General features: G+C 39.5%; 4 protein-coding genes across 7 annotated transcripts in view; 3 read left to right on the plus strand and 1 right to left on the minus strand.

Moving 5' to 3' along the window:
* The window catches only part of spidr (scaffold protein involved in DNA repair), a 44,818-nt gene extending 43,870 nt beyond the window's left edge, over positions 1-948 (plus strand). Inside the window, exon 20 of the mRNA XM_044134270.1 lies at positions 452-948. Within this exon, the coding sequence (XP_043990205.1) occupies positions 452-580 (129 nt within the window). The 3' untranslated portion in view covers positions 581-948. The remainder of the gene's footprint in view (positions 1-451) is intronic.
* A 72-nt stretch (positions 949-1,020) lies between these two features.
* Positions 1,021-2,444, minus strand: cebpd (CCAAT enhancer binding protein delta). The gene has a single exon (XM_044134272.1). It carries the CDS (start codon positions 2,208-2,210, stop codon positions 1,341-1,343), a length of 870 nt encoding a protein of 289 aa, XP_043990207.1. The 5' UTR covers positions 2,211-2,444; the 3' UTR covers positions 1,021-1,340.
* A 3,713-nt stretch (positions 2,445-6,157) lies between these two features.
* On the plus strand, positions 6,158-14,677 carry mcm4 (minichromosome maintenance complex component 4). Of its 4 annotated transcripts, none has more exons than XM_044134275.1 (18): positions 6,158-6,280; positions 7,142-7,219; positions 7,308-7,466; positions 7,546-7,733; positions 7,811-7,912; positions 8,006-8,101; positions 8,213-8,308; positions 9,162-9,300; positions 9,419-9,639; positions 9,760-9,880; positions 10,664-10,923; positions 11,333-11,698; positions 11,817-11,944; positions 12,247-12,454; positions 13,124-13,352; positions 13,429-13,562; positions 13,799-13,895; positions 14,566-14,677. In XM_044134275.1, the coding sequence occupies exons 2-17, from the start codon at positions 7,156-7,158 to the stop codon at positions 13,892-13,894; spliced, it is 2,607 nt and encodes an 868-aa protein (XP_043990210.1). In that variant the 5' UTR covers positions 6,158-6,280; positions 7,142-7,155; the 3' UTR covers position 13,895; positions 14,566-14,677. The 4 variants fall into 4 exon arrangements, with proteins under 4 accessions (XP_043990210.1, XP_043990211.1, XP_043990208.1 ...); XM_044134276.1 differs by having other exon boundaries at positions 13,799-13,941; positions 14,566-14,665; XM_044134273.1 differs by lacking the exon at positions 14,566-14,677 and having other exon boundaries at positions 13,799-14,392.
* A 6,853-nt stretch (positions 14,678-21,530) lies between these two features.
* Positions 21,531-24,559, plus strand: ube2v2 (ubiquitin-conjugating enzyme E2 variant 2). Its single transcript, XM_044134278.1, is given in 4 exon segments — positions 21,531-21,570; positions 21,573-21,814; positions 21,929-22,054; positions 23,701-24,559. Coding segments are annotated over 4 exon segments (540 nt in total). The 5' UTR covers positions 21,531-21,545; the 3' UTR covers positions 23,848-24,559.
* The last annotated feature ends 273 nt before the right edge of the window (positions 24,560-24,832 follow it).

Consider the following 24,832-nt stretch of genomic DNA (forward strand, 5'->3'; position numbering starts at 1 on the left):
GTCGGAGCTAAGATAGAAGGTGCACAGATTATTTTTTTTATGTCAATATATCCTTTAAGGTACAGTCATCTGTTCCTGTAACTGTGATAAACGCTCTTCTTTGTTGAGTGAAATGACTGACTGGTTATTGATACCGTTCACAGCCAGATTTGTGACACAATCCTCCACCCTCTCTTTTGTTTTGAGGGATTTGAAGTGTGCATGCGGTTTATAGGTTTGGGTGTTATTATTCACTTCTTACATAAACTGCATGTGGTGGAGCTGTTTCTCATCAATGAAAGGCATTGTAATCCCAGTGTTTGCATTAATGCTTTTCTTCATGCGCGAGTTGTGTGGACAGTTTTTAATCACCATTTCTGTACTTATCCATGTGAAAAACGCAAATCTTACATGCATACTTCATTTTAAAAGGCATGCATTAAAAGTATCTTTGCATGATCGTTTGCTTCAGCTCCAAGGGTACGATGTGGAGAGCGTCTTGGGAAAAGAGGTGGGTCCCTTGGCCGTTTATGTCCGAGTCGTCACCAGGAAGCCTGCCCTGTGGATGGGCCTGGAAGAGATCTGCCTCCAAGCCTGCTGATAGCAAGCCTCAGACTTTGACTGGCTCCAGCAATCTGCACACTGGGCCTTGGTCTGAGCCAGTTTATCCTCCACTCCCCCTTCCGAAGGCCTCCTCTGACAGCTTGAGGCTGTTCTGAAGAGAAGGGGGCTGCAAAAAGACAAGGTCTTGTTTGTGTTAATGATATGTGATCCTGTGCAGCAGGAGTTGACAGCCCAAGGGTAGACCAGTGGCATGCAGGCTGTCAAACCAGCCCATGTGGATCATTAACTGTGAATGAGTCTGAGTTTTGACTTTAAAATAATTATTTTCAAACCATTCTACCTCTGTATTAAAAAAAAAAACAAACAAACACTGACTCTGTCAATAAAATGACTTGTTTTTGCTGACTTTGTTTTGTGTTTCCTGCTGCATTTCCTTTAACACCAATTTTCATACAGACTGCTCACAGACCACAATCCTTTCACTTTATCATTGTTTCTTTATTACAGATTTTCAAACATATTCTCAAGGTTTTATACAAACTATATAAAAGATCATGCTCTGGCTCTTATACAAAGTTAGAAATTATAAAACATGTACCTTATCAGGTATGACATCATGTAAATGCAGTGGTAAAATAATTTAATACAGAGAAAACAATCCCACAAAAAATATGGCAGCAACAACATATTTTCCAGTGCCATTATGGTAAGCTTAATACATCTGGTACAGATGGTAAAGACAAGTGTCTATTGAGGTATGTCTTCTAAAAGTCTCAGTTCATAGAAGATAAAGTGTGTCACCGGCCCTCTGAGCTCGCCGAGCCTGCAAACGAGGCGCTGGGCATCTGTTTAAAGAACTCTCGGAGACCAGTGAGCTCCCTGGTTAGCTGCTCGATGGTTTTGTGGAGTTTCTCGTTTTCGTTGCTCAGTTCGATCATCTTCTGCTGCATCTCCAAGTTGCGCCTCTTGGCTTTGTCCCTGCTTTTTCTCACTGCAATGTTATTCCTTTCACGCCTCTGCCGATACTCCACGCTGAACCTGTCCACCGACTTCTTCCCCTTCTCCCTGCCCATCTTCCTCGGCGACGGCTTGGAGGAGACGGGCTCCGGGGTGGTCGGCGGAGTCGGCTGTCCCATGGGGAGGCTGACGGAGGTCTGGGCGCAGGTCTCGATCTGGGAGGGCAGGGATGATGACACGTCGCTGTCGCTCCAGTCGGACTCCTGCTTGATCGGGGCGCAGAACGCCCCCTTCTCCGGCGCGCCGTCCTGCTTGGGGTAGACAGTCGACAGCTGCTGCTGCATCATGCCGCCGGACACCACGGCGCTCTGCAGGTTGTAGAAGTCCGGCTTCTCCTGCTTCACGGTGTTGAACAGGTCGAGGAAGAGCTCGTCGTTGCACAGCTCCAGGTTCGGCACCGACGTCATGGAGTCGATGTACTGGCTGAAGTCGATGGCGCTCTCGTCGTCGTACATGGCTGGAGTGGTGGTGCTCAGCTCCACCATGGTGCTCTCCTCGCCCACGCCGTCAGCCCTGCTGCCCGGCTTTGAGACCCCCTGCTGCGGTCCCCCAAGCTTGGTGCTCTCGTAGAAGTTAGCAGGCTCCATCGCCCAACTCATGTTGCATCGTGGGGACACGCAGTGAGAGTCCAGGCTGTATATATCACACATGAACTCTGCTGGCTTGTCCACGTGGTTAGGGAATTAAAAAACAAAAACAACTTTTTTAAATAAAAAAAAGTAACCCACTGCTGTGGCACTCAGCTGCACGACAACCTTGCAGATTTTCTCCCTGCAATTCTTCAAGTAAAAAAAAAAATCTCGGATGGCTTTCTTGTTCCTGCACTTGACTGTCAGGATGCTGTCAGTGTTATCTTAGCGGACTGTCACTTCTCTGAGGCAGCGCTACTTTCGCAGAGTGTTTTGTATTGTTCCCCGCTGACGTCACACACGCCGCCCTCTTACGAGCCACTCAAATCAAACACGAGTCACGTGGTACCTTGTTTGAGTAGGTAGGGGGCATGAGGCTCACACCGCCCACTTTTTACTATGACCGTATGAATGGTTCAGGGTTGTTTACATAGTGCAGGATGTGCTCTGTCTGTTCGGAACAGGATTAAATTTATCACCAGGAAAATTGGCAGAGGAATTATTCGGCTACAAAAAGGTATTATTGCTGTAATGATGCAAAAAAAGAGAGAAAAAGTTTAGTCAGAGCCAGGGAGGGGCAACTACTTACACCCTGCATGTTTTACAAAGAAAAGTAAAGACAGTCCTGAAGGAGACAAACAATCCTCCCGTCCCATTTCTCCATTCATTGGCCTTCAGCAGAACATCTTCACTTGTTTCAACATAGCCAAAATAATTGTAGCACAACTGGGTGTTGTGTTCAGCTTTCTGATGTCTACTTAGTTCTGGCAGAACATCTTGTCATTATAAAAGGGTTTATGAAATGTACACGTGAAGAGGAATCAGCTGATTCATTTACAGACCTTATTGAAAAGTGGATTTTATTTTATTTTTGCAGCTAAAGTAAAAAAGCGTATTCATTATAGTTTTTACATATGGATTTATTGCAGACGTGTGATAATTATACCAAAAAGCTAATTTAAAAGATAAGCTTATCAAAAAAATTAAATACCAGTGGAAAGGATATTTTTTTTAGATGCACTGGACAATTAACTGGGGCTCTTGGTAATATGGATTAATGCATCAGTGTGGCATGGTATGGAAACATGGGGTGTTCAGGAAGTCCAAGTTGCTTTCTTGACAATGCTGAGATTAGATATAGAGTTTAGGTTAGGCAAGTCTGCTGGCCTGCAAAGGACCATTAAACTAGATACTGGTAATTTTGGCAAAAGTGATTTGCTGGTCACGATCCAAGTTCTGTTGGAAAATGAAATCAGTGAAAGCATTGTCGGCAGAGGGAAACATGATGTACTCTAATATTTCCAGGTAATGGTTGTACTTTGGACTTCATAAAACAGTGTACCAGTACCAGCAAATGACATGGTTCAGCTTTCTCCACATCAGATCCTTTCTAAGACCTCCACATGAAGAGCCGGGAGGCATATTTCCCATGCAACATGCTTTTATTACAGTGGTCTTATGATACTGGGCTGATTACATACTGCAGGATATGTGTTGACTGTTTGGAATGTGTCAAAAGGAACATAAACTTCCGTCTCCAAATGTGGCAGAGGAAGTATTCTGATGATTTACAAGGAAAGTAAAAGTTCTATTGCACAAAGACACAGCAAAAGGTGTCATGTTAACATACAAGTAGGAACTGTATCAGAAGTTCAGGAAACCTCTGTTGTGTTGCTCTGAGTAATGTAACTGGAAATGCTCAATTTGAAAGCGAAAATGTTTTCTATTTTAAAAAATGAGGTCTGAGCGGCATTTAAAGAATTCACAATATTTTCTAAACTTTTATTCTTCTTAAGCTTTTATAACTGAAAAAAGTTGTTGAATGAACCATACTTTCAGGTAGAATTTTTAAAAAAATATTACAAACACGACATTCAGAGAAATAACTAAACAAACAAAAACCAAACTTAATTGGTTTTAGATATTTTCCGTGTGAATCATAGTAGAACATTAGGAGGCTTTGCGTCAAACATTACTAAAATAAAGTGATAAAAGATATGTTTTTGATAATCTTTTATGACCAGTGGTCCCTCTAGGAGGTGCGCTTAAGTCACAATTGGACTGGCACTTCTCGGAAATGTTTCTCATCTTTTCCATTTAGGAAGTTTGGTACTTTTCCTCTCTCCCTTTCACTTCCAGCATGGAAACTGCACCTCATGGTGGTCAATGTTTGTATTTGCAAGGATGTTTCTGCAGGAGCAATATACACACGTTTATTAAATATCAATACTTCAGACCTTCCTTTCTTTGCTTATTTTGAAGCGACTTAAAATGCGTTAATTTTATTTATTTATATTTTGTAAAATGCAGTTTCCTTACTTCATTTTGTCTTAAAGATGGCAAACTAAAATTCCCCCAACACTTGCAGAGAAGGGATGTAGATGACCCGGTTTGAGTCTTGGGGGGATTTTTCCGTGATTGGTTTGTCATTTCTCCCTTTGTTGTGGGTGTGGGGTGGGATGACCGAAAACCCATGAAACTTTCTTTCATGTCCTGCTGGGTGTGGTTTCTTCTAAATTGTAAATGGCCCATGCCTAGGGCTGAGAGCTTGTAGGAATGAGGGTGAGGCAGTGTCACTGAATTGGTTTGGAAGTACGAAACTGCAGTGCATGACATACTAAATGAGGAATTTCACCTCTGTCATTAAAATAGACAGAAAAAAGTACAAGAAAATGACATACAAGAGGGACAATATCATGAGCTTCATCGGGGGAAGTAGCGTTTTGGTCTCCTGCTGATTTTGAAATTTTACTCACTTCAACAGAAATAAAGTGTCAGCTATTTTTATGTTATGTTGCATTTTAATATAGAATGAAAACACATGCCATACGTGGTAATCCTTCTACAAATACGATTTAGTTCTAGTGGAAAAATTCAAAAGACACGTTTTAAAGTTGGTCATAAACTGTGTTACCAAAAGCATTTGCCATCCAAATTATTAATCTTAACCCCTTTAGATTAAGACAGATTAGCAAGTAATTTTGCCAATATTGTGCATCTGAGCAGGGAGGTGGTCGAAAACACTCAGTGATGCTGCTGCCTGTAAGAAGGGACCTAACACACTTTACTTCTTAAGGAAGCTTTGGTCCATTAGCGTTTGCTGCAGGTTGTTGCAGATCTGCAACAAATTTGTTGAATAGCTACATTTCTTCTACCATCTGTTGTGGGAGCAGAATTCAAGCAAATGACTTTAAAAAATCAGAATAAAACTGATAAAGTCTGGTTCTGTTCACTGAAGATGATCATCTAAAGAAGGATGGTTTATAAAATGACACTAATGCAACAACAGAGTATCTTCAGTTGGATGTTTCTCCAGATAAATGCAACACCGGCCTGTATGTCCACAACTAAGATCATCTGTTGTGACTTCTCAAGCAAGATAACAAGAGGTGAAAAGTATTTGTACAGAAAGATTTGTTGAATTGAAATAAAATAAAATTTTTTGTTATGGGACAAATTTCCAAAATAGGACAGAGATCAATATTTACTTCCTCTGTATTTGCTGGTTGTTTAGACTCTATGCAATTAAACATAAACATTTTATTTAATTAAACTGATTGCAGGGCTTACAACTAAGACATATATATTACTTTACAAATGAAAATATATTGCAGAAATGGCGAACATTTGTAAAATACTATAGCCTTTTTGGTTTTGAGTTATTTCAGGGATTTATCGCTTTAATGTTGCCATAATTTTAATTATCTGACGTTTATGTTTGTGTTTATAATAACATGGCGGAAGCAGAAAACGGGCTTCTACTTGTTGGACCGAACCAACCCAACCCGGACTATTAATGCATACAAGACATTCCGTAACATTACTTTTGCACCATATATAAGCATAGTAGACGTTTCAAACCACTGCTATGTATTTTTAGGAAGAAAAATGACGCATGCATTTTATTTAAAGTTACAAAATAAAAACCTCTTCAGGACATCCACCCCTCCAACCATAAACTGAACTTAGTTAGGCAGCCGGAAACTGCAGTGCATTCAGGCTTTGCGATTGGCTGAAAGTTCCCCGCGAAAATGACGTAGCACACAATTTCGCGCCACATCTGTAGCAGTCGGACGCCTGTACAAGAAGAGGTAAGAAAACAACAAATTCGCCAAGTTTTTGAAAGGTAAGCAGCTTTTATGACCGGTTCATCGCAGTGCTGCTTGTTAGGCGAGCTGACCTGAATGCAAACGGAGCGGTTTGTTTTATATAAAGCGATGTTTAAAGCTGAAAGCAAGTGAAATGGGGTATTGTCTCCCTGCAGCCACATGCCAAATGGTGGCTGAAGTGTTGTTGGAGCAAGAAATGCCTCAGTGTTAAAAAGATTTAGTCATTTAATCCATTTAAACAATCAACTATGAAAGATTTTCTGTGTGTTTTTCTAAAACATTCAGGGTTTAACCGATCGACGTGTTATATAAACTAAACTTAATTTTATTTAAATTTTGTAATTTATCTACCTGTAATGTTGTTTGCTGTGAAGCACTATGGTCAGCAGAAGCTGTTGTAAATGTACTAAATAAATAAAATGTGACTTGACTTACAAGTTGTACGTTTTGTCAGGCTTGGCTTTAATTATTTCGTTAATTATTGAAAAAAAAAAAAGAATCCTACCAGGGCAAAGATGAATCCCGAACATCCTTTTGCTACAACAAAGGATGTTATAGTTCTTTGGCAGTGCTATAACACTGCCAAACTACCTATCTGTTTTTTAGGTTTATGTTCAGCCTGTGAGGATGTAATTAAAATTTAACTGCCAAGTTTTTCCTCCATGTATACTTGCAGCTTCTCAGTTGACTTCCTTGTGCGAATCATTAAAAATATGACTATGCAAATGTAATTTGAATGGAATACAAAAAAACTCCCAAAATATGTCATTCATTTTATATAAAAAAAAAACCATGCAAACAACAGCATGAGGTACATTGTTATCTTATCCATATTCTGCCCAGATCTCCCACCAACCATGTCTTCCCCTGCTTCAACACCTGGTGGCCGCAAGCGTGGAAGGAATACCAACCCTGCCACACGTAAGTTCAGCTTTTTAATTTAACTTCAGAAAAAAAATATGCAAAGTTACCAAATCACGTTGTATCTTTGTCCGTTACCCAATCCCAGCAAGCAGCGAGGGTCCCACCTCGCCTCCTTCCCAGAGGCGCAGAGGCCAAGACTCCTCCGGTGGCGATCTGATGCCGATGCCGACATCCCCAGCCACGGACGTTCTCAGTCCGGCTGCCCCTCAGGACACCTCTCTGTTCTCCAGCCCCAGACCATCAGGTACTTTTCTGCTCATCTGTTCCTTAAACGAGAGGAAATGAAATCAGGCTCGTTGTCTAATTTAATTTCATTTATGCAGTTATGCCAAATGAAGTGGACATAAGTTCCCCTCTGGGTTACTGGACCCCAAGCTCCAGGGTTGAAGGGACCCCGAGCTCTAGGGTGGAAGGGACCCCGCGCAGTGGCGTCCGTGGCACACCGGCCAGACAGCGCCCTGATCTGGGGTCAGTCAGGAAGGCTCCCCAGGTGGATCTACAGTCGGATCAGGTCGGTTTCAATCGGTCGCTTTCTGCTTACGCCTTGGTATAAAACTCAGAAGTTAAAAGTTCGTTTTTGTTTCCCAGCCAAGCACAGATGGTGCAGTAGCCAGCGAACCCAATGCAGGCCACAGGCTGGTGATCTGGGGGACTGACGTCAACGTTGGAACCTGCAAGGAGAAGTTCCAGGTGTGGCAGATTAAAACCGACAGCCACTGACTGATATCTTTCAGTATTGGACATGAACTAGGCATTTTAATCACGTTGCTCCTGTAATTCCAGAGGTTTCTGCAGAGGTTCATTGACCCGACCTCCACTGAGGATGAGAACGCTGGTCTGGATCTAAATGAGCCGCTTTACATGCAGAAGCTAGAAGAGGTGCTGTATTCATTTAACTCAGAACCTTCAAACAGTTACATCAGAAATCTTTGTGATGATTTTTTTTTTTTCCTCCTGTCTCAAGTTGACTTTTCTCTGTTAATCTGTCAGATCAGTGTTGTTGGTGATCCCGTCCTGAACGTGAACTGTCGACATGTGCAGTCTTTTGATGCAGAGCTGTACAGACAGCTCATCTGCTATCCACAGGTAAAGAACCCCGGGCTTTTAAAACACTGATCCAGATTCTGATCTTCATCTAAATATCAAGTTGGCAACTTTTTAAAATCCAGAAAGCAATTTTACTAAATTAAAACAATCTAAAGAACATTCTCCTTTCTTTCAAGTTTTATAACAAAGAAAGCCTCAGACTTTCCTAAATGAGAACATAAATAAAGAAGTAGTAATGAACATCGTTTACATTCAAGAGACATTCATTGATGCTGAGCCTCTTTTTATTTTAAGTCATCGTATGACTCAAAACTTTGGTCTTCTCTCGTCAGTTTTTAGCCAAAGTCAGTAAGTGACTCCATGTTCAGGCCAGAGAGCCTCAAAGGTTTGAAGCCACGTCTTTGTGTGGCTCCATAGCCCTGCAAGAAGGAACAAAGTGCTTCTTTTTTTTTTTTAAAGGATTTTATTGGGCCCTGCTATATTTTTCTTCTCAAAACTTAGTGAGGTTCTGCAGGACTTGACAAGTATCCTGGTATTATTTGCTTTTTGCACCACAGGAGAATCTCACAAGATTCTGTACAGAATCCTGCTATAAATTTTATCTTCCAGCCTCAGCAGGATCCAATAAAATTCTGAAGGGTTCCTGCGGCTGTTTTCTCTTAGACATTTATAGGAATTTCTCATGACTTTGGCTGGATCTTTATTTGACAGAAGTTCTAAAACATTTGCTGCTCCTTCATCAGTGCCAGCATCCACTCAGTCATTAACAAAGGTTAGAAAGTTAGTCTAGTAATATTTACGGAATATAAATAAACTTCTGTTTTTGTTGATACCATTTTAGACCTTCCTATGGTATGTAGGTTGTTTTCATTGTGTTCTGCTATGTCTGCAGGAAGTCATCCCAACCTTCGACATGGCGGTCAATGAGCTTTTCTTTGAGCGTTTCCCCGACTCGGTCCTGGAGTACCAGATCCAGGTCCGCCCTTACAACGCCCTGAAGACCCGAAACATGAGGAGCCTTAACCCAGAAGGTGTGCCCCCAATGACTCGCCAGATGAACACCCATGCAAAGTATTCAATCCCATATTTAGTGTGGGCTTTCTGCGAACTGTGATGCGTCGCGTCATGTGTTGCGTCTCTCCTCCGCAGACATCGATCAGCTGATCACCATCAGCGGCATGGTGATCCGCACCTCACAGCTCATCCCCGAGATGCAGGAGGCATTCTTCCAGTGCCAGGTGTGCGCCTTCAGCGCCCGGGCAGAGGTGGATCGCGGCCGGATCGCCGAGCCAGCCGTGTGTCGCAATTGCAACACCAACCACAGCATGGCGCTCGTTCACAATCGCTCACTCTTTTCAGACAAACAGATGGTGAGAGTTCGGTTGGTGGGCGGTTTGCTTACCATCGTCGGCGCCTATTCTCAGAGCGCGTCAGGTGGTAATTAGCGACGCGGTGGCGAAGGTCGTGACATCTGTTCGTTTGTTGATCAGATCAAAATCCAAGAGTCCCCCGAAGACATGCCAGCAGGCCAGACGCCGCACACGACTATTGTGTACGCTCACAACGACCTGGTGGACAGGGTCCAGCCGGGAGACAGAGTGAACATCACGGGTCAGTTCTATTAAATTTCCCATTGATTTCTGTGAATATTTCTGTGAATTTGTTTTTGTACCAAAGCAAAAATGCTTGAAAACTTTAACTGTTTTGACTTATTTTGAGATTGAATTTAAAGCTTGTAATGTAAATTGTCTTAAAGTCAGAGAAAATGTACACATAATTTAAATATCTTTTTTTTTTTGTATTTCACTCAAAATCTTTTGCACAATAGTTTAATAGTTTAATTTAAATCAAGAAATTAGAAATAAAGATTTCTCTATTTTCCAACTGCTCTTTTAAGTTGCTCTCTGTCTATTTTGGACAGAATAATCACATTCAGTGATCTCAGTTCTTTATTTCAGTGGGTGTGAGTTATGTTCTGTTTCTATGTTTGTCACTGCAGTAATATAAATACAGGAGGTTTATTAGTTCAGGTTATATTAAAATAGAACAGCCCTACACATTTAAACAATATGATACAAATATCTTCCGTGCTTCATGTCAAACCTTTGGCAGGTACACTTCAGCATTTCCAGATAAACTCTTTTGTGTTCAAATTATTTGCATCTTCTTTGAATTTGGTTCTTAGTAGCTGATTCTAAACTAAAATGGTGTTATTTAAACATGGCTGGTTCTTATTGCTGCTGGCAAAGGTTTTTGTCACCCTAAAACCACAAACATTAAGACACTTTATTGGGCTTTTATTTGTTAGATTGACACAAAACAGTGCATGACTCACTGCATCTTTTTTTTTAAGATTATATTCTCACCCTGGCTCTCTCCCCTCTTTGAATGCAGGTATCTACAGAGCAGTCCCGATGCGCGTTAACCCCCGTCAAAGCAACGTGAAGTCGGTCTACAAAACTCATATAGACGTCATCCACTTCCGTAAGACGGATGAAAAGCGCCTGCACGGTTTGGATGAAGAGGCCGAGCAGAAGCTGTTCACTGAAGACCGCGTGCAAACCCTGAAGGAACTGGCGGCCAAACCCGACGTTTACGAGCGGCTCTCCTCTGCCCTGGCACCGAGCATCTACGAACACGAGGACATCAAGAAGGTGAGGGACGGAGAGCGAGCAGTGCTAGAATCCAAAGGTGTCTGTGGTGGCCTTTATTGGTTGCCTCACGAAGCTGTTGGAAGACTGAAGATATTTTCATGGTTCTGATGATTGGATATATGGTCATTTTGGACAGTGTTCACTTATTGATTTTGCCCTGATTAAGAAAATGCGTCTATATTTGATAAGATTCTTCTCCTTTGTAGAAACACTGCTGTAATATCGAAAATGGCATTTATTTTTTTTTTACTTTTTTTTTTTTTTCAGAATTGGTATCAAGTTTAAAATTTCATAATGGCAACGACCCTGTCAGAAACAAATTTTTTTGTGTAGCATGGTTCGCAGCATTGAGGACACCAGGATAGTAACGTATAACTCAAAGCATTTTTCCCCTCCATCTCCGTTTCAGGGCATCCTGCTGCAGCTGTTCGGCGGCACCCGCAAAGACTTCAGTCAGACGGGCCGGGGCCACTTCCGGGCCGACGTCAACATCCTCCTCTGCGGAGATCCCGGCACCAGCAAGTCCCAGCTGCTCCAGTACGTCTACAACCTGGTGCCCCGCGGCCAGTACACGTCGGGGAAGGGCTCCAGCGCTGTGGGTCTCACCGCCTATGTGATGAAGGATCCGGAGACCAGGCAGCTGGTCCTGCAGACGGGCGCCCTGGTGCTGAGCGACAACGGCATCTGCTGCATTGACGAATTTGACAAGATGAGCGACAACACGCGCTCGGTGCTGCACGAGGTCATGGAGCAGCAGACCCTCTCCATCGCCAAGGTGCGTTTGGAGGGGCTTCTCAACGTGTGGAGCGTGGAAGACTGAGCTCAGGCGTTTATCTGGGGAGAAAAGAAAAAAAATCCAAGAGAGATTTAGCTTTCCTGTTTGCTTTCTGCAGGCGGGAATCATCTGTCAGCTGAACGCCCGCACCGCTGTGCTGGCCGCTGCCAACCCCGTGGAGTCTCAGTGGAACCCGAAAAAGACAACGATTGAGAACATTCAGCTGCCCCACACGCTACTGTCCAGGTAATAAGCAACAATGGTGACAAAAACTGCTTTTTATTCTAAAATCAGAATAAAAAGAACAAACGAGTCCATCAGAAGTAGATTAATAAAATTTTATTTGGCAGTCTAAATCCCTGCTTTTACTAAAGATGATCTTTTTCTCTGTCTTTGTAATGTGTGTGTGTATATCACATTCCTTTTTGCTATTTAAGAAAAAATATGTGCCTGATTTAAATGAGCAGCTTGGCCAACTTAATCTCTTCTACTTCAGCATGCTGCTTATCTGCTGCCTCCTTTTAAACACACTTGTCCTGCTCCGTCAGATTCGACCTGATTTTCCTGATGCTGGATCCCCAAGACGAGGCTTATGACCGTAGGCTGGCTCACCACCTGGTGTCCCTTTACTACCAGAGCGAGGAGCAGATGGAGGAAGAGTTCCTCGACATGGCCATGTTGAAGGACTACATCGCATACGCGCGGACGTACATTAATCCGAGACTGAGCGAGGAGGCCAGCCAGGCCCTCATCGAGGTTTGTTTTGTTTTGTGGGGCGGTTGAACCAGCTTTAGCTCGCCTCCCAGAACTGTGTGTGCAGCATCCGTTTATAAACTTCCCCTCGTCATTCTGTACAATTTAATCTTGGTATGAATCCAGCCGATTGTGGAAATTGTGAACAGTAAACACCCTGCTCACATAAAACTTCCAATTTTTGGTTAAAATGTTAAGAAAATGTGAAAAGCTAAAATAAAATGGAGCTCTGCATAACAGTGATTCTAGTCCAGGGTTTGCAACCTTTACAACCTAAAGAGCCATTTTCATTTTGCTCTGAAGACAACCTATTAAAACTTTAGTCACATGACTAATAAAAATTAAAAAAAAGACAACTTTTTAGATAAATATCTACTTTAAATAATTCCTTGCCAATTTAGAAAAAACTAGTGTTTTATTTCTATTTTTATAATTAAAAAAGAAACATAAGAAAATGAATATTTTAATAAAAAAATCTGACTCCAAATTAATGACAAGGAAAACTGATCTAAAAACACATTACTCGTAATTTTAGTGTCAGTTTTATGGAAATTCAATGCAAATATTGCCAAAAGAAAATCAAACCTGTTCATTTCTGTCTGAAGTTATTTGAATGAGCCAACTGTTCCAGTCTGTGGTGGCTGCAGCTCACCCTGTTCCTGATTGTTTCAGGCCTATGTGGACATGAGGAAGATCGGCAGCGGTCATGGGATGGTGTCTGCCTACCCCAGGCAGCTGGAGTCCCTGATCCGCTTGGCGGAGGCGCACGCCAAGGTCCGCTTCTCCGAAAAGGTGGAGACCATCGACGTGGAGGAGGCCAAGCGGCTGCACAGAGAGGCCCTCAAACAGTCGGCCACCGACCCCAGGACCGGATTTGTCGACATCTCAATTCTGACGACAGGCATGCAGCAGTGGCCCCCGTTGTTCTGTATTCTCCCTGTGAGCCGTGTCTCAGCCGCCATATTTGTGTTTGACAGGTATGAGCGCTACGGCGCGCAAACGTAGGGAGGAGGTGGCCCAGGCACTGAAGAAGCTGATCGAGACCAAAGGAAAGACGCCGGCCATGAAGTACCAACAGCTCCTCGATGACCTCAGGGGACAGTCTGAAACTGTAAGTGTTTTAAATCGACTGTAGTGTTTTGTCTGGTCGGCCCTTCTTCTCAGTTCAGCCAAAGGGAGGCAGGGGTTTTAATTTGCAGCTCTGGTATTTCAACCATCTTCTCCTCGCCTTATGTCCTTTTTAGAACAAAAACTTCAGTTGGTATCGCTCTCAGAATACATTTTCTAAGGTTTGAAATGTGCTCTCACTTCCTGTGTTCACTTCCTCTTCTCTCGTCCCGCTTGCAGGCGATCACCAAGGAGCTGTTTGACGAGGCGCTGCGAGCCTTGGCCGATGACGATTACCTGACTGTCACTGGGAAGACCGTCCGTCTGCTCGCCTGAGGTGCACCGCGATTTCAAATCCCGTTTCAATGTCTGTTTTTTACAAAGTAAGAAAAGTTTGAGTAAAAACAACCATTTATCATTCTGATATTTAAAAATATGGTCAGAATTAAACCAGTGACTCTGAAGGGTTTGGGTCAGGTTTTGTGTAGAAAAGATGGCGTGGAGTCGAGGGCTTGTAAACAAATACATACACAGGCTGATGTAGTAATATTAAAAAATATACCTTGTTATTGACGCACTTTTTTTTTTTTTTTTTCATTCTCTGGTGTATGAGGTGTAGTTTAAATTTAGCTTGCTTAAACTTGTGTTAATAGAAGAAAAATAAAATGTTGCACATAATATTTTTTTTATTTTATTATAGTTTGCAGTCAGTGTCCTAAGTTGTTCAGTTATGTATAATTGAGAAGCTTTAACATTTCTGGACTTTTGTATGTTTTGCATAAAGGATTTTCCAATAAAGAATAATCACATTTTCAGAGAGTGAAATAATCAGAAGTGTTCTGATGAGTGCATATTTTACTCTAAATAAATTTGCTTTAGCTCCCAACAAGACTTAAAATCAATCTATTAATCTAAATGACTTCAAAAGAAGCTAATTCACATCTCGTGACTTTTTTTATGCTCTGAAATATTTTTATCAGACTTTAACACTGCTGTCGTCTTATCAGCTGCTGCTTCAGGATGTGCTCAAGCTGCAATTTCCTGGATGCTAACACTGGACCTGGAGTACTGAGTGTTGAGCCTCTTTAATAAATATCTGGTTTCCAAACAGCCTGTTTAAATATTTTATTTAAAGTATAAATCATATTAATGAACCTATGGTTTCGTCGATCACATTTTTTTTTTACTTTTGGAATGCTAATGGGTTTAAAATCTACATAAAAATATATTTTGCATTTGTTAAGTTTAACAAATGCAAAAAATTTGAATGTTGAAATGCGTGTGCAAAAGTCTTGGGTCATTGCAGCACATTTTTAAAGAATGCGTCAAGATTTTATTTTATTTTTTCTCTGCAAAATGTTAATCATTGAGCCAGTCGTATTATGAAATTAAATTGCCTTTGTCTTAAATGAAGTGAACTTTAAAACAACGGCACAGTACATTGAAGTGTAGAAAAATAATTGCATATAAAAATGGATAAAAAAAAAATATATAGTGTAAATTGAATAAAAGTGCAAAACTGTCCATGGATCTGACAGGCCAAGGGAAACATTCAAAATGTTTTCAGCTTTTTCACAAATGCTATTTCAGTTCTGGCCTAACAAACTTAACCACACAGGACCAAAGTTGTATGCAGAAGAATACATAAATTAGAAACAATACTACACAAAACATAAGTAAAATGTAAATATATGTAACACAAAATATGTAAAAATTATGCCAATGCATATAACCATTAAAACTAAAAAAATGTGTCGTGTGTGTTAATGTTTTTCTTTCTTCTTTTTTTTTTTATTTGAGCCACTTAACTTAACCCTAGGAATAAATCATACATACAAACGTTCCCAAACACAATTCTGCATACAATCCAGTGCCGTTTACACTTTTAACTTGCATATTACTAAATCAATTCTTCCTAACAGCTTGTCTAATGATGCAAAAATGTTCCTCTTTAGTTTTCTGTAGTTTATTTTTCAGCTACCAAAATCTCACCGTGTTCCAATTCTGAAATCAAGTTTTGTTTTTTTTAAACCTGGAACTTTGTGCCCCATATGCTGCCTTAGTCTTGACAAAACACAAGAGAAAAAGCAGCCAAGGTGAAACGAGAATGAAGAACTATTGATGCCCACTTTAGAGGTTTACAAGAAGATGTATGACTTTTGGTTTAAAACTTTTGCATGGGACTGCAGACATGTGAAAAGACATGACTCTATTAACGGATGTTTTTTTCTTGGGACGTTTGCTTTTCTAAAACCACTGATCGCATCTGTAACCGCATCCTGACTTTCACAACAAGAGGAAATGACAAGAATGATGAAAAATTAAGTTGACCAAATCATTACAGCATATATGGTTAGTTATACTTTCGTCACACAACGCTGCAGGACTAAAAACAATGCAAAAATAAATAAGATATTTTTAAGTAGTTCCACAGTGTAATGCAATAGAGCTTCTCAACCCCATGTGTTATAAAAGGTTTTTATTAGTGAAATTAAACAGACTGAGATTCAGGCACAGGGCCATCTTTAGGGAGTAACCCTTGAGCTTTTCAAATTCAATTGCATTACAACCAAAACCCGTATGTATTTTGCTCTACTTGGTTTGTTTCTTCACCATTAATTTAACCTACAGCACCATGAAGACTTAAGTCTTTAAAGGTAGGGATATATGAAATTATATCCCTATCTTGAAACATCTCAAGGAGTTTAGTTCAATCCATCATCTGGAAACGGAGTTGAAAGACATGCTTGTCTACCTAAATGGAAAGCTTGGCAAGAAGAGAGTAAATCTGAAAATGTAAAATGTATGTCCACATATGTTCTCCGTCCGATATTACTGATCGTGGCATATTTTAGAGAGAAGAATGTGCAAATCTTGCAGACAGATTTGAGGCTCTAAATGGAAAAAGAGTGTTTGCAAATGAGTGTCGCATTTTACAGATTGTAAAATTCGGCTTAAAGCTGAACTCACATTAGTAAAAATATGTATAAACCGTGCATTCCTTTCACATAAGGAATGTTCATCTTATCTTGAATGTGAACAAAAGAAAAGAAATTATTGTAAATTTCAGGAGAAACGGGGTAAGGTCAAACACTATTTCCGTCATGGGAAAGAAGTGGAGATGGAGTATAACACCTTGTTGTTCAGTAGAAAGGAGAAGGGACAAAACTTTTTCAGGTTGTTTAGATTCTTTAGTGTTTGCAGCAAGATGTTGCATATCTTCTCTGTTGTGGAAAGTGGAAAAACTTAAAAAGGCTAAACAAGCTGGGTCTACTCTGGAACCTCAGGGAATTATTGGACAAAAATAATTTTTTTATATGTATTAAATGAATAGAATTATAGACAAGCATCCCCTTCATAATACTGTTCTATAACAGTGACTTCTATCAGTCAGAGGACTCACCAGAATCGCTACAATTCAGAACGCCACCTTTGAAGAAAATTGTATGAAAACATATAGTTTTCCTTTGTAATAAACGGTCTTTTTGAGCTGAATTGAATTGAAAATCCCAGTGAAATACATTCATGTTCGAAGCTGTAGTGATACAAACTGTAACAAAAGTTCTTCAAGGGTTATGAATACTTTTGCAAAGCAGTACATTTAATGCAGGGCAGAGCAGCTTGCAGTGCGCTGGTCCGCCGGTGTGCTGCTGCTGCTGTGTCTTCCTCGGTGTTACCCGCTCGGATGTTCACACCTCTGTGTGCTTCTGGACTCGGCTGAAGAAGATGGCGGCCTCCTCAGGTTTGTGTGCTCTCAACATCCACAGCAACACAAAGCGCATCAGAAGCTCCCACATCGCTGTTATTTCGTCCACCAAACAATGATATTATCTAACGCAAGGCGGTTATATTGTTGCTCTTATTTGTAATGTATGTCTTTAATATATCATTCCGACAGAGCGTTCACCACCACGGGACCTATATATGTCGTGGAGCTAACCTAGCTAAAGGAAGGCCAGGAAATAGTCTGTCCCGTGAGTTAGCTAAAAGAGCTCGTTGTATCAAAAATCCCTTACAGATGCAGAGTATTTGTAAAGACAAGAAAGGTATCTGGCTATTTGAATACATTCACGAGTTTATAGTAGATTGAGTTTCCAATACGGACGGTAAGCAGCCGCATTTTCTGACAGTATAGCTATTATTAAGCTACCAGAATATTCGAGCACGGCGCTGAATGCCCAGTCCAATATACATTGCTAGCTGCTGACTTCATCCGACTAACTTGCACGAAAAAGCAGAAATAAAGTCAAAATGTGTGAACTGTAATGAAATTAACGAATAGGAAAACGTAAAAGACTAAATAAAAACGTTTGTTTCTTCTCTGCGACACATAACGTGAATGGAAATATTTATGATATGTGGTGGATTTTTATTCGTTTTCCGCGTGGTCGTTGCTAGCGCTTTTTAAATTAACCTTGTTAATTTAATTGGGTATTAATGAAACCCTTAAACAGTCTCTCGTTAAATATCATCGCGTTAACTGGGGCGGGGTCGCTTTAACAGACGCTTTTCGGTCACTGTAATGTTGTAGCTAATGTGAACGGCATGCTGCTATCCAGCAAATAGTCGGAACCCACATCTGCTTTAGCGCTCAACAGGAAGCGTGGTCGCAAATAAATTAAGTATTAAAATAGGTTTATGCGCCGATCCTTACGCAGTTTTCAAAAGGGAAAAAATAAGTTTCTTATTCATATATAAACGTGGTTTCAGAATGCAAAGTGTAAAATATAGGAAGTAAATTCTCAATCGAAACTGTTTCAGGAAAAGTTTGCGCGACCTGTCGAGTGAGTTTAACCTCGCCTTTTTCTTCGGTGCATCTTTTTGTTTTTTTCAGAGGAAGGTGATTGACTGCAGTTCTTAAATGCAGTTAAAAAATGCACCCAAACAGCAGGGCTTTTCTTTTATGTAAATGCACAGAACATCCGATGTGAGATAGGTGCTATACGATGCATACATAACCGATGTATGTCAGAACAGAGCGTTTCAAATAAAATGCCAAGATGAAATGTGTTTGTAGAAAGACTCAATATTTTAGAAACTAACCTACTGGGAAAATTGTTTTTCCCAACCACGTTGAAAACACTGAAAAGTTAATACTTACTTAGGATGTGTTGTGAATCTTAGTCATATAAACCTAAGCCCTTATTTTCCACAAATACTTTAGCTGTGGTGCGGTAACTTGAAGTGAAGAACTAAGAATCTGGTGATTATCTGTAAAAACTCAGTCTGATTAGCATATGCATCCTAAAGTAAATGGATCCCATGCTAGGTTTTGCAGAAGACATTTTTGAATTGGAACTAGAAGGTCCTTCAAAACTGCATGACCTTTATTGGACTTTGTTCCAAGGTTTTGTGCCTTTAATGTATCAGATAAGATCATGGTATTTGGAATAAACTATTTGCACATTAACTAATGTATTATTTAGTTCATCTTCAGGTAAAGAAAAACGGTTTTATAGAAACAAAAATGACAAGTTCATAGTTTTGTTGCATTTAATGACTAGTAGAATACATTTGAGATTTTTTTTCCCAATTTTTATTCTGCTGATGAGAGCAGGACAAGGAGCAAACAGATTCCATTCTCAGACTAATTTAGTGTTGATTTAATCTAAATGTAATTACCCTTAAGCTGTTTTATATTACAAGTTTATTCAAAGTAAACATTTTTGATTTTCCTTTTTTAAATTAAAGTATGCATGTAGTTTATTAAAATGGCACATTTAACCACAGCCTTTGTTACTTATTTTATTTTTTAAACTATTTTCGAATGCTTCACTTTGATGGGTAAAAAGGACCTAAATTGGGGCATTAACATGGAAAAAATCTCAGTCATGTCTGCAGACAGCTAAAATGTACAGGCATTATTTCTAAAGTCATAATTGTTGCTGATGTAATTTTCTAGTTATTCTATATTTTAAAAATGACAATCCTTTAACAATTTTAAGCAAAAATGGATATATTCAGAAAATGGTAGGTGAGCGGAGGGTATCTCAGGCTACTGCTGAACTGAGACAAAGCTTGAGTTTTAAGAGGAAACCTGTCAAAGTCTGAATGTGATGAATGATTGAAGGAGAAGAAAATAATCATTTGGTGGTGGGGGTGAAATTTTTAATTTTTGCTCTCCGTCTTCTGCTCCCATCATAAATAACAAACTCTTTTCACCTCCTATTTGTATGACTTTAGTTTCAGGATCTTCCTTTGAATAAGCAAGTGCTTTTTCTTCCACGTCCACCACACCTCCATTCTTAAGTTGTGAGCTTGTCATTCACTGTCAGGCCGCAGAGTCGATGCCAATATATCATCTGTCTTCCAAGAACCTCCCACACCCCATAGCTGAACACTTGATTGAAAAGTTTTGCACTGTGTTAAAATGAGGTTTGCTGTTGCAACACCCCTAAGAAAATGGCTGAAAGTTACCCTGACTCATTTGTTAAAAATCACCACTATACTTTCATGTGCTGTAAATCTCATGACCTTTTCGAAAGAGTTTTCAGAAAAGCAGGATTTTGTGAAGGCTCATTGTTGAGCAGCATCAGATATCAATAGTGACCTGGTTCTCAAATTTGATGCAGCTCCACAGTTGGGAGAACAATTGTGCAGTAAGCTGTGCTTGAGTTGAAGACTATCAAGTTATTTCTTGTATCTGTCGATCTTGTTGTTACATGTTTAAAGCTCAGTAGATACAAAAGCCTTTAACTAGATGAACATTTTAAAGCAACAAAGCAATGGAAAAGCTTACTTGAAAGGAAATGAATCATAAATTGAAATAAAACACTTTTGCTAGGGTAGCTACTGATTAAGTTTTCATCTTAATGGTTAGTCTAATTCTATGTTGTTGGTTTTTCTTAGGTTTTGCCTGAGAACAATTTAGCCAATTCCAGTTTGTCAAAGGATTAAAATCTAGAAAAATGCAAGAAAGGCATTAAAACACTTCTTTTTAGCTGTGCATGTTCAGAAATTCTCTTAGGAGCAGAGGCAATGTAAGATTACACGTCTGATAATTATGCCATAGTTTAATCCTTTCCTGTTATTTAAAGCAAGCACAATTATTTTATAGTAAACACCAAGAATCATTTTTAATTCCTTCTATGGTGATCAGTTTTCCAAGCTCAGCATATCCCATGACAGGACAGTCAAAACCTCAGAAGGATAAAACAGACTAGTTTACTGTAAATAAGGTTCTCAGTCCTCCTGTTATCTGCCATAATTTCATTCATAATTTAGTTTTTAATTGCTTCTTAAATGTTTTGTGCTTCCTGTAACTTTATTTTGTAGTATCCCACTAATTTTAAAAATGGCTGCATTTCAGTTTATTTTACTTCAAGCAATAACAACTTCTACAGTGAAGGGTGTTACGATGACCTGGAAACAAACTCTAGGCTGAAATATGAGCTTTAGCCCGGCTACTTAGCAGTTGGTGTTAAGATAAAAATTGTATTCACTTTGGTCACCAGCTGATGTTAATCTTTTTTTTTTTCCTTTTTCTTTCTGGTTAGTCAAAGCACACAGCACAGGCCAAACCAGATCAACCTGATGAGTGATGCCTGGATTGTTGGGCGTTTACTTATGTTTGATCATTTAGGGTGGTTTGTGGTTGTATTGGAGTACATAGCCCTGCCTAAAGAAAACCTTTTCTGTCTTTTGAGTCTGAGTGTGCTTGGCTTTTGACTCTTCTAATAGATGAATGAACACCTTCATGAATGTCAGGGCTATAAGTTACCCCCCAGAGCATTGCACTCAGATAAAATGATCAATAAGACCCATCATTTCTCAGAGACTGGTAGAAATCTAAAGAATATCATCCACTGTCATTTATCCTCTGTCCTAGAAAATTGATTTTTTTTTCTACTAAAGTGCCACAACTTATCAATTTTAACAGCTTGTTCTGAAAGGAGTATGGTACATTAGGTGCTTGGGTGGCAGCCACAACAACAGATTAATTCATGTGATGTCGTGCTATCAATTGTATAATTTATAATGTTGGATAATGATCCAGCTGCATGGCACAGGGTTCACAAGAAATGTGAGATCATTTTTGTTGACTTGTTCTCTTATCATATAAATAGATTTTATAAAAGTGATTATATAGCTCTTTGTCTTCCTTTAGGAGTTAAAGTCCCACGCAATTTTCGCTTGTTGGAAGAGCTTGAAGAGGGCCAGAAGGGTGAAGGTGATGGCACAGTCAGCTGGGGCCTTGAGGATGATGAAGACATGACTCTCACAAGGTGGACAGGCATGATCATTGGACCAGCCAGAGTAAGCAGAGCTGCTTCATTAGTTTATAATGGGGGGGGAAAAAAGACAGTCTGTTAAAAGAGTATATATGCATGTACTGGAACTGATATTTTTTTTCCCCTTTTGGTTTTTCAGACCAACTATGAGAACAGAATATACAGCCTCAAAGTGGAATGTGGACCTAGATACCCAGAGACAGCGCCGACTGTTAGATTTGTAACAAAAATTAGCATGAATGGGATAAATAATTCCAATGGGACGGTGAGTTTCATCACATATCCGACAAAGTGTTGGTGTGAAGATCATAGGTTGTTTTGCATGAACATGGGCTATGAGATTCTTGCAGTACAATTACCTTGAATAGAAAAAAACAATATAATGGTTTTTATACTGAAATTTAGCATTTTAAAATGAACACTAACTCTTTTTGTTGTCAAGCAGTTGCTAATTTCAAACACAGAAATAGTCTCTGAAATTAATTTAATGCAGTCTTTGGTATGTGTCAAATATTAACAGCCACCTTTGCTTTAACACCAGAAACTGTTAGAGGCAGTTGCGCAACAGTAGTCCAGAGTGGTGTTTTAAACCCTGGTCCTGAAGGCACACTGCCCTGCATGCTGAAGGTGTTTCCCTGCTTCAGCACACCTCACTTCAGTTGATGGCTGATTAGCAGATTTTAGCTGAAATGCATCTGAATAAGACATGTTAAAGCAGGTAAACAACTTCAATCATGCAGGGCAGGGTGGCTTGAGGTCAACGGTTGAGAAACACTCTTCTAGAGGTAAAAGCTAAAATGCATCATGTGACCATTTTTCTTTTTTGAACAAGCACCAACAGTTCTCACTCATTTCTGTTACAGAAACAAATTTGTCTTAACGTGCCCATAAGCTTTTGTCAGAGCAGTTATCAGGTCCAGTGGCAGAAACTGTCATATTCTTGTTGAAGGACATAAATGCCAATTTTAACTTAATTATTTGATAATGTATTGCAGATTTACTGTAATATGGCAAAACTGTTTAAAATACCTAAATATTGGAGCTGCAGTTTTTTATGATGAACAATAATTGCGAGATAAAGAACATAATTGGCATTTCATTTGAGATCTGGCAGTGGAATCTTAACACAGAAGATAATTCACATTTCTCAGGTAATTTTCCAAGTTAAATCCTCTATATTCAAGGGTGGCCCAGAAAAGTCTTTTCAAGGACTGAGTGGCTTGGCGCTTAAATAAGGAACATAGAGTAGAACAAGACAATGACGAATGCCCTGGTCTAGGGCTTGGTTTTAAAGTTATTTTTCACTAAATCATAACAAGATGAAGAAGGCAAAGAAAAAAGCACAACTAACAGCAGTGGGCTTTTGTGGAGCCTTGACCCCAACTTCTGTAAAGAAGTCTGGATGTGTAGTTGGATTATGTTAAAGTTGGATAAAATGCAACATGACCATTCTTACTGCAAATGCTTTGAAAACTGTTGGGCCAAATTTCACAGGCATCATAAACTGATATTGGCTAACTAGTTAGGCTTTGTGCTAGGCTGCAATCAACTGCCTAAAAGTTATGTTTCTCATAATTTTTTCTGCATTAATATTTATAAATGGTACTGCTTTTGTTTACATAATATTAAAAAAATTTTTTTGGCCATATTTCAGGAAGAAATATTTCCTGTTTGGGTCAATGAGTTACTGAACTGACTTGTTACACTATAATGCATAGCACTGTATTAAACTCTGGTCATTCCTCTACTTTTGTGGTATTAAAAGGACATGCAACTGTAGAAAATGTTTGACAAACAATTTTGAATTCCTAATTTGTTATGTTCAGACCATAACTACTTTTATACTGAGGTCTTAGAAAAATGATTGATTTTTTTTTTTGTCATCCCCCCTTTTCCTTCTTTGTCTCCTAGGTGGATTCACGTAGCATACCAATATTAGCAAAATGGCAGAATTCTTATAGCATTAAAATTGTTCTTCAAGAGTTAAGGCGTCTAATGATGTCCAAAGAAAATATGAAGCTTCCACAACCACCAGAAGGACAAACCTACAGCACTTAATCGTAATGGATTGTTTCAACCCTCTGTCTTAAACCTTACTCTCTTAGAAATATTGTGTAAAGTCATCAAGAGGCTCACTTCACACATCAACAGTATCGTCTTCAAGATCAAGATTGGACTTTCTTATTACATAGCTCATTTAAAAGAGAAATGTCCCAGCAGTTAAGCACTGAATAGATAGTTATGAATACAAGACCACAGTTATCTGCTTTTTATTAGTTTGACAATGAATTTTATGTTTGACCTGTTCCAGCTTGAGTAGGCTTGAAGAGGGAAGCATGATGCCACACAGGATGTACCAGATTTCCAATAGTTTTCTGTTCAAATGATGAATCACTGAAGTCAAAGCAACATGGGTGTCCGAAGGCATGTTCTGTAACTAATACCTAGTCAAAGAGAAGCCAAGTATTTGACTTGTTAGACAAATTTTTAGCAGGTTCATGGAAATATCCACATTGCTGAACCTGTGACTGTAGTCTAAAAGTAGTGTCACAAAGTGATTTTCTTTTTTTATAAATATATAAATATATATCTGTATTTGACACACAACCAATGTTTCTGTTCTGCAGCTCTTTGACATGTAACAGACGTTGAAGCCTGTTCTGTTCTGAAACCCTTGCATTTAACTTCCAGTGAAAATGGCAGGTGTATGAACTTGTGATTTTCTGAAATTAAAATCACTGTCTGCAAAAAAAAGAGAGAGAAAAAAAGATGCATTGGCTTTGAATTTTTTTGACTGATTCCTCTTGCAGTTTCTAGTTCCTCCACTAGAGGGCCTTCAAGGAAGGCAGTTCGTTTTATTGAGAGGTTAAGGAGACAACAGGTTAACTTTCCTTATAATACAGATACTTGATAAGGATTGCAAATATTTGCTCTAAACTGTAAACATACACTATTTTAATATAATGTCTGTATCAAAGGCAAATATTTATACAGAAAATATCATTAAGGCTGGTAACAGTAATTGGAAACATACTTTGGTAAT

Source organism: Gambusia affinis, linkage group LG12 (genome assembly GCF_019740435.1).
Source record: "Gambusia affinis linkage group LG12, SWU_Gaff_1.0, whole genome shotgun sequence".
In the NCBI taxonomy this organism is placed as follows: Eukaryota; Metazoa; Chordata; class Actinopteri; order Cyprinodontiformes; family Poeciliidae; genus Gambusia; species Gambusia affinis.

Bases quoted from the DNA above. Each gene is read 5' to 3' on its own strand.
- cebpd (XM_044134272.1), bottom strand. From the start codon at position 2,210: ATGTGTGATATATACAGCCTGGACTCTCACTGCGTGTCCCCACGATGC.
- mcm4 (XM_044134275.1), top strand. From the start codon at position 7,156: ATGTCTTCCCCTGCTTCAACACCTGGTGGCCGCAAGCGTGGAAGGAAT. The intron at 7,467-7,545 runs GTACTTTTCTGC...TCATTTATGCAG, and splicing joins CTCCAGCCCCAGACCATCAG to TTATGCCAAATGAAGTGGAC. The intron at 12,455-13,123 runs GTTTGTTTTGTT...TGATTGTTTCAG, and splicing joins CCAGCCAGGCCCTCATCGAG to GCCTATGTGGACATGAGGAA.